General features: G+C 35.5%; 1 protein-coding gene across 1 annotated transcript in view; it reads left to right on the top strand.

The window, feature by feature from the left end:
* Positions 1-421: 421 nt before the first annotated feature.
* The window catches only part of LOC144971446 (RNA-binding protein 26-like), a 33,468-nt gene continuing 18,664 nt past the window's right edge, over positions 422-15,225 (top strand). Inside the window, exons 1-7 of the mRNA XM_078912362.1 lie at positions 422-623; positions 4,313-4,431; positions 5,438-5,583; positions 7,737-8,125; positions 9,554-9,867; positions 10,894-11,079; positions 14,649-14,765. Of these exons, the coding sequence (XP_078768488.1) occupies positions 565-623; positions 4,313-4,431; positions 5,438-5,583; positions 7,737-8,125; positions 9,554-9,867; positions 10,894-11,079; positions 14,649-14,765 (1,330 nt within the window). The 5' untranslated portion in view covers positions 422-564. The remainder of the gene's footprint in view (positions 624-4,312; positions 4,432-5,437; positions 5,584-7,736; positions 8,126-9,553; positions 9,868-10,893; positions 11,080-14,648; positions 14,766-15,225) is intronic.

The following is a 15,225-nucleotide window of genomic DNA, read 5'->3' as shown; positions in this document are numbered from 1 at the left end:
TTATTATTATTATTATTATTATTATTATTATTATTATTATTATTATTATTATTATATTCCACAATTCGAAATGACTTGTGCTTTGGGATAAATCGTGATAATAGCGCATACGATGTGAGAGATGCCATCCTCTCATCTCTCATATTATTCATCTTTAGTATTTCATTCATCGTGTTTTGTTGACAAAGGGGAAACCCGAAACGTCCATATCATTTGACACGGTTAATTAAATGAAAGCTTCCATTCAGAATGACTATTTACGTTTACATTGCTATACAGTGTTGATACTTTTTTTTCTTTTCTCCGTGTAACTTGTCGCTGAAGATAATGGTAGGATATAAAAGTAACGACGAATTATTTGTTTGCAGTTTGTTGGTGTGTGCGTCCGAATCGAAGTTCGAACGATCTTCAACATCCGCTTCCCGTCTGCCGTCTACAGTCTTCACTCACGGTACCGACCTAGGCAATTTACAGACTGGCGTAGCACGGCCTTCATGCAATATTCATCAATTATTATTAATTATATCTTGATATTCAAAATCCCTTTTTTGGAGGTAACAAGAAATGATAATCGAACAAGTTGAAGCCCTAAAGTCATGGTTAACTGCGAAATTGTCACCAATGTAAGTTGTAACTTATTGATTGGCAGGATTCTGGGCTGTCGTCGTTATTATTATTTTTTATTCCCAGCAGACATGTCTGTCACTTCATTAATAACGATGAACGATTATTGCCAAACAGTGTCAATAAGAGAAGGCTATGGTTTTTAGTATTGCCAGACAATAAGAAGAGACCGACGTTATTGCCAGACATGTCTGTTACTGTTAGAAAACGGGGAGCGATTATTGCCAGACACTGTCTGCTGTCTACAGTAGGTACTTTGGTAAAAAATTCAAATTGGATTGAGCTCAATGAAACCTATATCATTTTAAAGCGCTTTTCAACACGATTCTAATGATACCAAAATTGTGAAAATCAGATAAGCAGAAAAAAAGTTATGTTAGTTTAAAGGCTGAAAAATGGTCTTCTATTTGCCTTTGTTTTTTTACTGACGGACTTTGTGACCTGAAAATTGTTGCATTTCCGGTAGTAACCACCATTTGGATTTCAAAACTGGTCTAAAATGGCCGCTAAGATTTGAGTAAGGATTTTACTGGAACGAATTTCATGGATGCGGTATACAACTTTGCCCTGAATTTAATTTTATAAAAAAGTTAAGATGTTAAATAAACGTGCCAGCATGAAATTTTGATTTACCAAGTTCTAATCTTTTAATTATCCAAAGCTAAATTATACCCTATTTTATCCATAATCAAAAGTTATACTAAATTGTCATTGATTTTAAAATGAACTACACCAAACGATAGAGTAATTTCTCCTGAAGAAAATAAGACATCAATCATTAAAATCCATCCATAAACAAAAAATCTATGGAACTTTTTCTGAGACCCATCACTCAAAAGTCCAAAAAATCGGGTCACAGCCACTAGGCCATTTATCGGCTCCCTGCTGGAGGGCCAAATGGACGTTTACCAAAGTACCTATCTACAGTCTGGCAATAATAATAAAAGTAAAAAGACCTGGCCTTTTACTTTTACTTTTGTTATTGCAAAATGTCAAAATAGGTGTGAAAAATACCAAATAATCTGAAAAAATGACAGTTGTAGTTTGTTTCCCAAACGAAGTGACTATTCTCATCCCCCCGATGCTAGTCTTCATAATAGTAATAGTATAAAAAGTAGTCCACAATTGTTGTATGTTTAATCCAAAGGTTGTAATGCAGTAATTTGTTAAGTTTCTTGTCACAAGTTGCACAATTAAAAAAAAAAATCAATCAAATCCAAATCGCAAAAAGCCGGCGACGTTTTTTTCGGTAATCCAATCGGCCGGGGGGGGGGGGGGGGGGGGGGGGGAAGAATAGAGGCAGCCTTTCCCAAATCAATTAATATCAAGTGATAGATATTTAAACACAAAATGACAATAAATAATTATAATGCTCGAATTCCAAATCCAGTGTTTTTTAAAAAAAAGTATATGGCATCTATGAAACATAAGTTTTTGACACTTTGAGATGAAAAAGTCAAACTGGCAATTCCACCTTTTTTTTCTCAACTAGCTAAGCATACTTAAGTATCTTGTTATTGTTAATCAGCAAATCGGTTCATAGTCCACCAACCATGAAAAATTTCACTACCTACCTTCCTACCTATTAACTTTATTGATCGGAGCAGAGCACGGCAAACAGAAAACTGCTACAAGTTGATAGTTTTAATATGAATAAAGTAAAAAAAAATTCCCCCAAAATATAACTGTTGAACAATAAAGAATAAACTTTAATTCCTCAAGCCTTCATGCTTCATTGCATTTGTTTCCTTCATTCTATCTTATTGACCATTCTAACTCTCTGTCTCTCTCTCTCTCTCTCTCTCTGTCTCTCTCTCTCTCTCTCTCTCTCTCTCTCTCTCTCTCTCTCTCTCTCTCTCTCTCTCTCTCACAAAGGACACTCGCTCATTCGACCCCAATACACACAATGGTGACCATAATAGTGAACAGTTTTCATTACAATGACAGCCTAAAGCTAGAAAACAGGGCTGAAAATGGTGGTTTATGTCCGCCCATCACTATCGCAATTCCACCTTTTCAAAACTACTACAGAAGAACATGACCATAGCGGCACCCGCTACAGCGGGACCATCGCTACAACGGGACCTTACACAAACCCCGCTTTTTTTTACTATATAAATTCAATAACCTGTGCTTGGGTTTAGCGGGTCAAGGAAAGGCCCTAACTTGATTACAGCGGGAAAAATCGAGCGAGCTGTACACGCCGCGACTCAGCGAGTGACGTAGACTGGGCTCTCTCCCGTCACCCAGGACTAACACACACGCCTCCGTCTGCCATTTTGCTCGAGTCTTCACACACACCTCTCGTGTCTACCCGCACTTCTTTTGCCACTCGCTCTATTTCTTTATATGCGTTGATTGGTCAGCCTTGCGATGATTAATTAAGTTGGTCAACCTGATATAAATGAGATGCGTTGCACAAGATGACGCCGTGTGTAAAGCCCTTGGCCAATTAGAGAGAAGAGGCTCGTGCGCACGCTGTGGTGTGTACATTTTAATCCAGATTAGCCCTATTATTACTATTATGCCATTCCTCATTCATTGCAATTGTTGCTGCTCAAGCATACACATCACTCGCACTCGTTCGTATCGTAGTCCTTCCTGCCTAAACCCCCCCCCCCCCCCAAAAAAAAAAAACCCACCACAACCCCCCCCCCCCCCCCCGCCAAAAAAAAAACAAAAAAACCCCAAAAACAAACAAACAAACACTGAACCAAAGATAGTCCATTTCAAGGCTCATGGGTCACGTTAGTTTTATTGACATTCAAGGGAGGTAATCATGTTTATTTTTGGGACATTTTCCCCTGCTTTCCTATAGCGGGAACTTGGCTACAGCGGGATTTTTCTGCTGGGACCAAAAGTCCCTCTATAGGCATGCTCTACTGTACTACTACCACATCATCCATACCACCACACTATCATCCCTACCACCACTATTACTATTACTAAAACCACCATATGGTGTAATTACACTTTCAACTTTTGAAATTGCTGCGAGACACATTTTGGACTGCATCTCAGTCTCAGTGGATGGATCATGATCTACGTGCTGAAAAATGTCCTCCTTTTTTGTGACTAGTCATTCTCACCCCTGAGAAAATCATTTGGGTAAATTCCAAGTAAATAATCACTTCCCTCCCATAGTGGACAGGGAGGTACTTACTGTGTCTTCTATCCCCCTATATCTGTTTTCCAACTTGCTTTCTGTCTTTGTCTTTGAATGAGATTACTTGGGTTTGTCCTGGCCCTGGCCGGATATCCTGACTGAGAGGGAAACAGTCAAATGTGTAGTTAGTTTTTGGAGATGATATTTTTTCCTTGTAAATCATCTCTCTGTAATGCACTGTATTATTTTTCCTTTTACATTTGTATGATTCATAAAGAATTGAGTGTGTTCCTCTTGGCAGGGACTGTGCTTGTGTCTGGATGAGACAGACATTTAGTGATCTCGAACTAAGTACACTGATAGTGTGCTCTTGGAATCTACATATGTTTCCCTATTTGAACCAATTCCCCTTTGTCTTGCTGGTTCTTGGCTGCCTTAATTGTAATTCTAGAACTTTTTACTAACCCATTTTCTTCCTTTTTACTGGCGCTGATATGACCTTAATGTGTTGCAAGCGCTGTAAAACCCTTAACAACAAACAAACAAATAATCACTTGCCTTATTTTTTTCTTCTAATTTCAGCTGTGATGCTGAACCAAGTGCATTAGCCAAGTATGTATGTGCCCTGGTGAAAAAAGACAAACCAGAATCCGATTTGAGAGACATTTGCCTTGACCAACTAGATGTTTTTCTACAACAGAGTAAGTTGTATGGTTCCCTAGGAGTTAGGAGTTAAGGGATTGGGAAATAGTTGCAAGTAAATCAAATTAGGAATTTTTTTGTGCTGTGTGAGTCATTACAGATTTTCTATAAAACTTTCTCAACACGAATTACTATAATCTTTAGCATAATAACCAGCATTGCATCCACTATTATTACATCGTCATCAATATTACCACCAACAAAGAATCATTATCCCTAATTTTCTGCCACATCCAGCAACTGTTTCCTGTTAGTTGTGGGAAACTGCAAGGAAAAAGACATCTAGCTGCTTGAATAACAATATTCCTACTAACAATAAAGACAATTGGGCATTCAATTTGTTAGTAACCAGTAAAAATGAGATTTATGCAGATTGAGGCTGTTTGGATTTTTTTATGCTTTGATTTCTCTAGACACACTGTCACTTATAATTGTCTTTAATTGATGTAACGTAGCATAGGGACAAAGCCTTTCAACTAAAAATTAAAAATAAATTGAGCTTTTATATTGCACAATATCCACTAATTGTGCTGAAAGAGCTAATAGGGCATCCTATGCACAGTCGTCTTTAAGCATGGCCCACAATATATAACGACATCATTGGACTGGTAATTTTATGTCATTAAAATCGAATGTTGCAATGTCCAATAAATAATTGATTTGACTCAAAGTCTTCCTCTTTCAATATCATCCAACTTCAAAGCTTTCGCCGAAGTGTTCCAGACTTTGCAACTGGTAAATTTCAACTCAAAAAAATATGCCAATGCACAGCTTTTGAAATATCTGAACTCTTTCAAAACCTATTGGAATTTATCCATGTTCTGTAAAATGTCCTTTAAGCAATCTTTGTTTTGCGATACATGCTGAGTTCCATTAGTTTATTAAACATTTTTAATGTTATCATTTATAATAATAATAATAATAATAATAATAATAATAATAATAATAATAATAATAATAATAATTATTATTATTATTATTATTATTATTATTATTTATTCACAGAGACCAAACCATTTGTTGATGAGCTCTTTCAAACTTTGAAATCAAAGTCCTATATTCCTGCTGAAGATATTAAGCTTCAGGTTGTCCAGACTGCAAACAAGCGACCTTTATCTGAAGGAAAAGAAAAGGATGAGCCTCCAAAGAAGGTATTTTAAAATCATTTTCAATTTTCGCTTGCTTTTTCCCAATATTTTTTTTGTTTTATCTCAAAAGTACCTATAATAAAAATGAGGGTCTTTACTTGATTATATACTTAAACTTAATAAACATCAAATTATTTTCAATAAATTGGTGAATATATATATTTATATTGAATCGTGTTGGATACACCAGAGAGCAAAATTTCAATTACAGAGCCACATGTGACTTTCTAAACCATGGAAAATAACACTTTATTTGTCAGAATCGGAAACGAAATAAAAAGAAGTTATGGGTTTTTAAAGTTTCACTTTTCGATGATTTGTGAAGTAAAAAGGCTTTGTTTACATAGATGGCTCTTTGCACGGAAAAAAGATAGCAGGCTCGATTTTTGCTATTGTTATCTTCAAAGTCTGCTGATTTTAATGGTATATATTTTTCACCATTAATTTAAGTTCAAGACAGAGAGATACCTTTCAAATAGGCCTCTTTTTTTATGATTTGTGAAAAAATATAAATCTTGTATAGGGGAAGAAGAAGAAAACAGACTTTGCATACGTGGATGGCGTTTTGTGTTGAAACTAGCCAGCTGGCCCAATTTGGGATATCATGGTCTTCAAAGGCTGCTGATTTTTATGGTATAAGTTTCTCACCGATAAATTAAATTCATGAGAAAGAGGGACTGTTCAAAGAGACCACATTTTTGGTGATTTGTGAAGAGACAATCACCTGTTGACAGCAGTAAATTGGGATACCTTCTTGTAGTAAAATTTTGGGTCAGAGAAAAACTGCAATCTCCTTATTTTTTTGTCCCCAAACTCCCTCTCTACTGATTTAGCACGTTTTCAGCTGTGTGACATTAGGGGCTCTCGGGTGTCTCTCAGACATAACTGGTTTGTGACTGAAATTGACCTTGTTGGACATGATTTTGTGAAGCTGTATTTTCAATTGGTGGTTTGTGGGAGGATTATTGTAATGTTGTGACTTTAAAGTGATTAGTTGCATTCTGGTATTGCTTATGTCAAAGGGACTCTCGAAAAAAAAAAAAGAGTTGTTAAATTAAATAAAACTGAGAGTAATATTCTTTTTTCATTAAAATCAACTATACGTCCAGGTAATCAGTATTTTGTGCTAAGTCCTTTTGTTTGTTTTTTTGGTCATATAGTTGGATGGCATAATCATTGCATGATTTTTGGTCATGGCTGACATGTTTAAAAATTTAAATAAGAAAGATTGTTCAGGAGGAGGTTGTGAGAAGCAGAGCTAGTCACTGGAATGAAAGAGCTGATGACTTTATTTATTTATCTCAGCAAATGCTTTAAGAAAGTCTGCAAAGTAAAAGGGGATCAGATTACCAAGCAAATTGGGGGAGAAAGAGGCTTCCTTGAAATCACACTGTAAACAGTTGTGTTGGATCTGTAAATACATGCATAGTATATAGTGAGCATAGCACCCGACTGCCAGAGAGTGAACAGTGTTCATAATGATAGTATGTTGACAAATTTTTTTTTTATGTGTTAGGCCGACTCAAGACATTGATAGAATTGTTTAAAGATATCATATGAATAATTTCCCCTGACATAACATCCAAAAGTAGCTAAGGATTCAAAGGTATTATGAAAGGGGACTGCATTGCTCAGCGGTACTGTCTTGCTTCTTACCTGAAAGGTACCGAGTTTGATCACCCGCCGCTGCGCTATGTGGCCTTGAGCAAGTCATCTCAGTTTGCAGCTGTGCATTGCGGCTGATGCATGGGTTATTCCTGTCTTCCCTTGGAATAGACCCTAGAGACAAAGTTCCCCTATGGATGAATAAAGGGAATTTTATTTTATTATTATTTAAAAGGTAATATGAGTTTGTAGTATTGGATATTTTATGAATTGGTGTATTTGGAGTTGCTCACTGGTAAATGAGTATTGAATGAGAAATCCAATGACATATGCTGCAATCTTTATTAATTTAGTGTAATGGCCACGTTTTTTGTTTTGTTTTGTTGTTGTTGATAGGGGTCTTGAAATATTTTTTTAAAGTTTGAGTGGAGGACTCTGTGAATATTCTAAGTAATCATTCTCCTAAAAAAGTGAAGTTAAATTTATGATATTTTGAAATACTTTGATAATCTCACCTACCTGGAATTGGATTTTTCTTTTTTTTTTCACAGGTCATATCTACAACCGCTGACAAAGAAAACAGTCATGTTGAAGAATCCAAGGAGAAAGAGGCCATCGTAGATACATCCAATGTTACTTCAAAAGACTCAAAAGAAACTGTTTGTAATGTTAAAGATACAGTGCGTGATAGGAAAGAACCTAGAGCTTTGTCTAAAGAAAAGAGAGACAGAGAAGGGGAAAGAGAAAGAGATAGAAGAGATTCTTGGAGAGATGAAAGGAATAAAGATGGAATCCGGGATGCCAGAGATATAATAAGAGAAAGAGAAGGTCGAGATACCAGAGAAGTTCGGGAACCTAAAGATAGAGATGTAAGAGAAAGGGAAAGAGATTACAGACGAAGGAGGACTAGAAGTCGGAGTTATAGTCCTCGTAGAAACTAGTAAGTAAAATTTGTTAAGATTATACAAAAATGTTATGATTGAAATTGACGTAAATTACAGTAAATCACAATCTGGATGTCTCCGTTATCTGGGCAGGTCAATGCAATTCACAAACAGTTGAAGTATAATATAGCAAGGACTATAAAAAAAAAATCTCATTTTTATTTTTTTTTTTGAGGGAAGCTACTTTGTTTTTGAATTTTGAAAATCCATCCACAAACTTTAAAAAGTTACACATCTTCAAATGTGTCATAGATTTTGATGGCTGCAAAGAGGAAAAAAACCTGAAAAAAATATGGGACACTTTTTTCAGCTTTTTTTTTTTTCTAGGGTCATGGCTGAATCTCGCTATATAAGTGGAATTAGAATAAAAACTTGACAATTTTATGGCAAATTTATCAGAGAACATGATGAACATATCAGAACAGTTCTAACTTGTAAGTTCTAGAGCTTTATGGCTTTGGTGGTCAACCATAAATCCAATTTGATAATTTTGAACGTTTGTGAAATGGGGTGGGGAGCTGGGGAAGCCCTTCTCAGATGCATCTCTACTTTTCACTGCTTAATAGATTTGTCTGTGTATATCCCTCTCCTGGCTGCCTTTATGTAAAACACATTATGGTCAATAATCTGGTAACTGGGTAGTAGCCAATGTATTGACTGCGGAAGAAACTCAAACTGTGCCCAGAATGTATATTTAAACATTTTGTATAAAATTTTCAAGACTTTCCCCTAGGACCCTCCCTATCCAGTTAACTAGGGTTCTCTGTTCTTTGGCCAATTGGGTCCACTTGGTTGAAACAGTAGTAGTAGTAGTTAGCTTCACAGTCCGAATGACGCTTGCTGAGAATTGTGTGATTCAGTCATGTTCGATAAGTATAGCTGCTCTCTCCATCCATGTTGTTAATTGTTTCCATTGGTCGCAGTCCTGGGCCCGAGTTTTGAGGCTGTCAAGATCTTGTTTTGACTTTAGTACGGAGGGTACTGCAGTATTTCTGATTTCTTCAGGTATTAATTCGGCCTCATCTGAATCCAGACATTTCTGATATGTAGAGAGGTCCTGGTTCAGGGTAGTTACTATTGATGTTGGTGGTCTCCCTACATATTTGTTGCCATGAAAGAAATATTCTGTCATTGCAGTTTGGGCTGGGATGTTATCTTCTCGACGTAAGATGTGACCAAATAGCCTCCATGGAGTTTGACAAAATGTAATGATATTCTTTAAAATATTTATAGGTGCCTAACCATTTCAAATTTCAAATTCAGTTATGAGAATTGGTTAGAGGTTTTTGTAATTCAATTAAAAAACCATGACCATTAATTTTTCCTCTAAGTGATGTGTTTTTTAACAATATTGATTATTGCTGGATCTGTTGATTTCCTTGTTTTGTGACTTTCATTTTTTTCTCTTCTTCATTTTAATTAAGCACTGGCAATGACGATCGCATACGGAGAAGATTTGATGATCGCTACCCCAGGTACTCTCCAGATAGAAGATGGGGTCGCAGGAGAAGCTGGTCTAGGAGTCCAAGAAGAAACCGATCTCCTTTTGGGAGACCAAGGTCAAGAAGTCCAAGGCCTCGATCAAGAAGTCCAGGTTTAGGTTTAAGGTCCAGAAGTCCTCGAGATAGATTCAGATCATTTAGGTCAAGAACTCGATCACGCTCTCGCTCTCCTCGTGCAAGGTCCTGGAGTAGACCTGGGAGTGGGGGTGGTTTTGTCAGGTCCAGATCCCCTCAAAGTAAGATCTTGAGAACTTATCATGTTGTTTTAAAGCTTTTGATATTATGTTTGATGGATATTTGGTCATCCAATTTGTTTAGAGAATTCTGTACTATTCCAAATTTTGGCTTGAATTTCTGCCCGAGAAGTCTTTCTGTGGTAAATATAATTGTATGTGCAAATATCATTTTTTCGCATGCGCTGAGACTTTTTTTTTCTAAACAAGTACACTTTTTAGGGTCATGACAGTCATGAAATACATATTACAATTTTGTGAGGTTGGCAGTTCCGTAAATACTGGATACCCAGTCATTTTATGATTATTTTTTGTATCAGAGTATGCTATGGAAATGCCAGTATTTGTGACATTTAAAAAATTGATCGGATAATTAATAAGGCCTGGAATTATACTCAGCCAATTTCAAATGTGGAAGAACCGTTCAAGAGATTTTGTCTTTGTAAATTGGAGAAAGTTATGAAGGATGGCGATCATCCCCTTGACAAATATTAAGTTCTCCATGAGGACCTGTCGTCTTTTATCAATAAAAACAAAGACAACATGTCACCTTAATTCATTTTTACCACATAGTGTTCAAATTTTTAATGCGCAACTGTAATTTAAATTAAATACTATTTTAAAAAAAATATCCACACACAAGTTCGGACTAGAGGGCATAAGAATAACCTATCCGAATTTATCAAATTAATATATAAAGTGTTGCTATTAATTCTTAATTCTATATGAATTCTTATGAATTTACATATAAATTCAAACTAGGGGTCATAGGAACAACATATTTCACTTTGTAAAATTGTGTGTGTGTATACATTGTCGCCATAAATTCTTAACTTTCTATTTATACATTTTTATGTATGCCATGTCTGTAAATGAATTTCAATTTTTTTGATGAATAAAGTATATTATTATTATTACATTCACGTGGGTTTAAAACATGAGTGAATCTTGAATTCAATGTGTATTGCGTATTGTCTTACATATAATGATTTATTGCCTTTTTTTCTGTGCTGTTGTCATCTACTCCAGCCCGCCATCCAGACAGTAGAGGATCAACCCCAACCTTGGATAATGATTACTCAGCACTTATTTCATCCTCCACAAATGAATTGCCATCAGTATCAAGTACTGTCGGCACCCACCCTCTTGGGGAAAATCAAAGGCCATTGTTGCCTGCTGGGCATGGGGCTCGGTCCCGCTGTGTTGATTTTGAAGGTAACAGTAATAATTCTGTAAAAATAGGATTTTTTAATGCAAATTAAGCAAGAGAATTTTTAAATTTATTACAGTATTATTCTTTATATCCAGGCCCATGGCAATTTGCTCCTGTCTTCTGTCTTATGATCAAAAAGAAGAAAAAAAAAGCCAGGACAGAACTAGTATATAGGGACAATCAGGCATCCCAATTTAATTTAAATCTTTTAGAGAATATGAACAGGTGTGGTGCAAAGTGTTGAGAAGTTGCCTAACATTACATAAATCGTTCCAAGCAAGATGCACAATGACAGATTCAACACTCAACAATGAGCATTGACTCCAGTAGATTTAAACTATCAACAAAATAGGGTAACCGGGAAGAAATTGGTACCAAGCTAAATTTTAACTTATTTGGTCGCATATTTTATGCTGATGATAATACTAAAAATCCACCAAAATCTGTTTGTGGGAAAATAAGTTATTGATGGGTGAATATATACTCCTAAAACTTTGTGATAGTCGTCTTTCTGCAATTTTAAGATAAATTATAACCCGAAAAATAATTATTATGCACGTTAATGCTCGTTTGGTTGGGGAAGTTTGGAAAAGAAAGTAAATGAACCTGATAGCAGAATGGCTAGTAAGTTTTTCATAAACCCGATAGTTGTGCCTCGTTCTCCTGCAAGCTGTCAATGTAAAACTGACCAACCATCGAAGATGGGATCCTTCTTGAAATTCTAATCATTATTAACATTCATCGGAAATGCTTCAGTTTTTAAAAAGATCATTAAGAAGAAAGGTGATGCTGATATGTGGGAGAAGGACAATTTCAATAATGGGTAGCAGGGCATTCTAATTAAAGATTGTCAAACAAGATTCGGGTATCCTTCCCATTGTTCACCTTACATCTGACCTGCCTAGTACTACGAAAAATTCGGAGAATTACGAAATGTTGGCTCCAATGTCAGAACTTCATGAACATTTCTAAGTCATTAAAAGTTATTGAAAATAAACGTTGATACCAGAGTGCATAATTCGTAGGATTTTGGAGTGGTATCTAACCATTGTGAGGGCAAATTGTTGATATGTTAACGATGGCGACTACAATTTTTATTTCCTAAAAATTATGACTGTTTAGATTTTCAAGTTGGCAGGTTTGCCTTACATATCATGTCTTTGCAGCCGTGGTGGCGGCTGCTGAGTTGATTATTGATATTGTTTTTTAAAAAACATTTTTATGACTCTGGTCAAAATAAGAATTTTTTAGAGAAAATAAGCAAAAACAGGGTAAAATTTAGTAGGAAAGGAGCAAAAAAAAAAAAAAAAAAAAGTACAAGTAGGACATGGTTGGCAAGTCAGTTTAGACAGACGCACCAAATGTCAAAAGTGACACAAGTCCAGTGGTGGATATGGTCCAAAGGAAAGGAATGGGCAAATGGGTCTAATTAATTTGTAACATTCGTATCCTTCCCATTGTCACCTTACATCTGACTGCCTGTACTAATGTCGGAGGAATTACGAATGTTGGCTCAATTCAGATTTTCTGACTTTTCTAAGTCATTAATTATTGAAAATAAACTTATTCCTCATAATTCGTAGGATTTTTCAGTGTATCTACCATGTCAATTGTTGATTTTAAGTTACGTGGCTCTAAATTTTTATTTCCTAATCTTACTGTTCTGATTTTCATTGGCAGTCTTCCTTCTTCATCTCTTTCACTCTTCGCTCTATCTGTCTCTCTCTTCTTCTCTCTTCTCATCTCTTTATACTCTGGCTCTCTTTTTCTCTAGAAATCAGCTACTACGTAACTTTTTTCTCAATTCCTCTGTCTCAGTCTTTACTCGCTCTCAATCTCTCGTCTCAGTTCTCATCGTCGATCACTCTCTCTCGTCAAGTATCTGTCTCATCTTCTCTTCTCTCTCTCCTCTCTTTCTTCCCTTTCTCTACACTTCTCTGCTTCATCGTTCTGTCTTCTCTCTCGGTTCTCTTCTACTTCCTTCTTCTTCTCTCTTCTCTACTCTCTCTCCTCTCTCTATCTTTCGTTTGATCTCTCTCTCTCTCTCTCTCTCTCTCTCTCTCTCTCTCTCCTCTCTCTCTCTCTCTCTCTCTCTCTCTCTCTCTCTCTCTCTCTCTCTCTCTCTCTCTCTCTCTCTCTCTCTCTCTCTCTCTCTCTCTCTCTGTGTTTACATTATAAACGTCATCTGATTATAGAGAGATGAGATTAATCTGTTACAATTATAAGGGTGCTCAACTTAGTTTACCCTTTTTACATTTGTTATTACAATGTATTACGATTTTAATATATTAAAGATACTCGGGCCTTATTTGTAAGATCTGTAACCGCTGGGCTACAGTAACAAAGATAAAACAAGTAAAAAAAATACTTTAGGCTTTTTGACCAAAAGATAATTTTAAATCTCTTGATTAGAAGGTATTTAAAAAAAATCGTTTTAAGGAAACGACAATTCATATAAAATTTATATAAAGTAAGTTTTATCTCTACTATTAAGAATAGATACATACACTGGAAGTAGTAATATAATGTACGAAACTATGATATTTTATGTTATGATTTTGTTTAAGTTTGACAGATAGACCGATACTTTTTCCTCCTTTTTGACAAATTGCCATTATCATAACTGAATAAGGGAACAGGTCATGAAAACTGAACTCAATTTAATTGGACTTATTGCAGAAAAGAATTTGGCTATTGCTGCAGCTGCCAATTGTAGCAATGTGTTATATAAATTATAAAGTATTTTTATTGGACTATGAAATTGAAAATGTCCTCCATTTATCAGGTTACTGGCTTGATATATATATATATATATATATAATATATATATAAAATTATATATATATATATATATATATATATCATATCGTCTCATGGTAAAAAGCTTTGAACGGAGATATTGACAATTTTAGTCAAGAGGCCAATTTTTATGGAAAATAAGTTCTCATCAAAAATCATAAAATCAAACCTATTTCTACATATTGATGAAATATTTTAATTGAATTCTACTCCAAAATATTTTATTTTAATTTTTTTTTTATGAAGGTAATTATTATACTTAATATCAACTCTTGTCAACTTTGGAAGCGATTTTCTCAAAATTAGGGTTTCACACCCAAGCCCATGCATATGACCATAACCATGAAAAATCACCCGATTTGCTTCAAATATAGATTAAAATGCTCAGGAGACATTGGGCTTTCATATATATATATATATATTGTAGACTAGCAACAGCCAGCTTAACTATTAATTACAAATAATTCCATCCATAGCAATACGGTGTAAGTCTTCAGAGCTGTTCCATAATGTCAAAGTTGGCATTTTATATTGTCATTGGACCTGTGCATTATTGGCATTATTATTTTACTTTCTTTTCACCCCATGGCTTGTGCTTTCAATAATCAAATATTTGATATTACACAATAGTTGTTCAAATCACACATTTTTGTCACTGAAAACCCACAAAAAAATTATTTTGAAGTTGGCATCTTTGCTTTTGGTGGCAGCTTTTTTTTGGGTCCTTTTTAAAAAAAAATTTTTATCTTTATCCCTTTTCACTGTTTGATAGAGAAAGGTTTTTGCATGATGGGTGATATGTGTCCATTTGACCATGGAGCAGACCCTGTGGTGGTGGAGGATGTTCCAATTCCCAATGTAGTGCCTGGTGCTCCCCCCCATCCTATAGGTAATCTCGCAATACTTTATATTTGTAGCCCCTTAACTTATGATCCACTACTTTGTTTTGTTTTGACGTCTTTTATGAGATCAATATTAGTCATATTAAAAAGAGATACAAGTATCCCAAATGAATGGAAAACATGGAGAAAACCCGAAGGAGTAACCATTTTGTTCAGGATAAATAATTATCTCCATTGGCTTTTCTTCCTGGGTAATTGAAATATGAACTAAGATAGATACCACTAATGGGTAGTTCACAAGCTGAGAGCCTCTAAAATAGGCCCAGGCAACCCTTGTAGCATCACTTGCATGAATGGGATTACAGTTGAATTTACCACAACTGAAACCTCTGTAAGACAATAGTGACTAAGACGGAAAGACTCTGATCTCGCTACTGTATGCTAATAACATTAGGGTCTTGGAGTTGTCTTTAGATAATGTATTTTTCAAACATCACCCTTCTTCTC

This window comes from Berghia stephanieae, chromosome 4 (genome assembly GCF_034508935.2).
Source record: "Berghia stephanieae isolate SIO BIC M18660-M18661 chromosome 4, UCSD_Bste_1.3, whole genome shotgun sequence".
NCBI classification, from domain to species: Eukaryota; Metazoa; Mollusca; class Gastropoda; order Nudibranchia; family Aeolidiidae; genus Berghia; species Berghia stephanieae.
The sequence above is the reverse complement of the archived record's forward strand: the minus strand, read 5'-3'. Positions and strand labels throughout refer to the sequence as shown.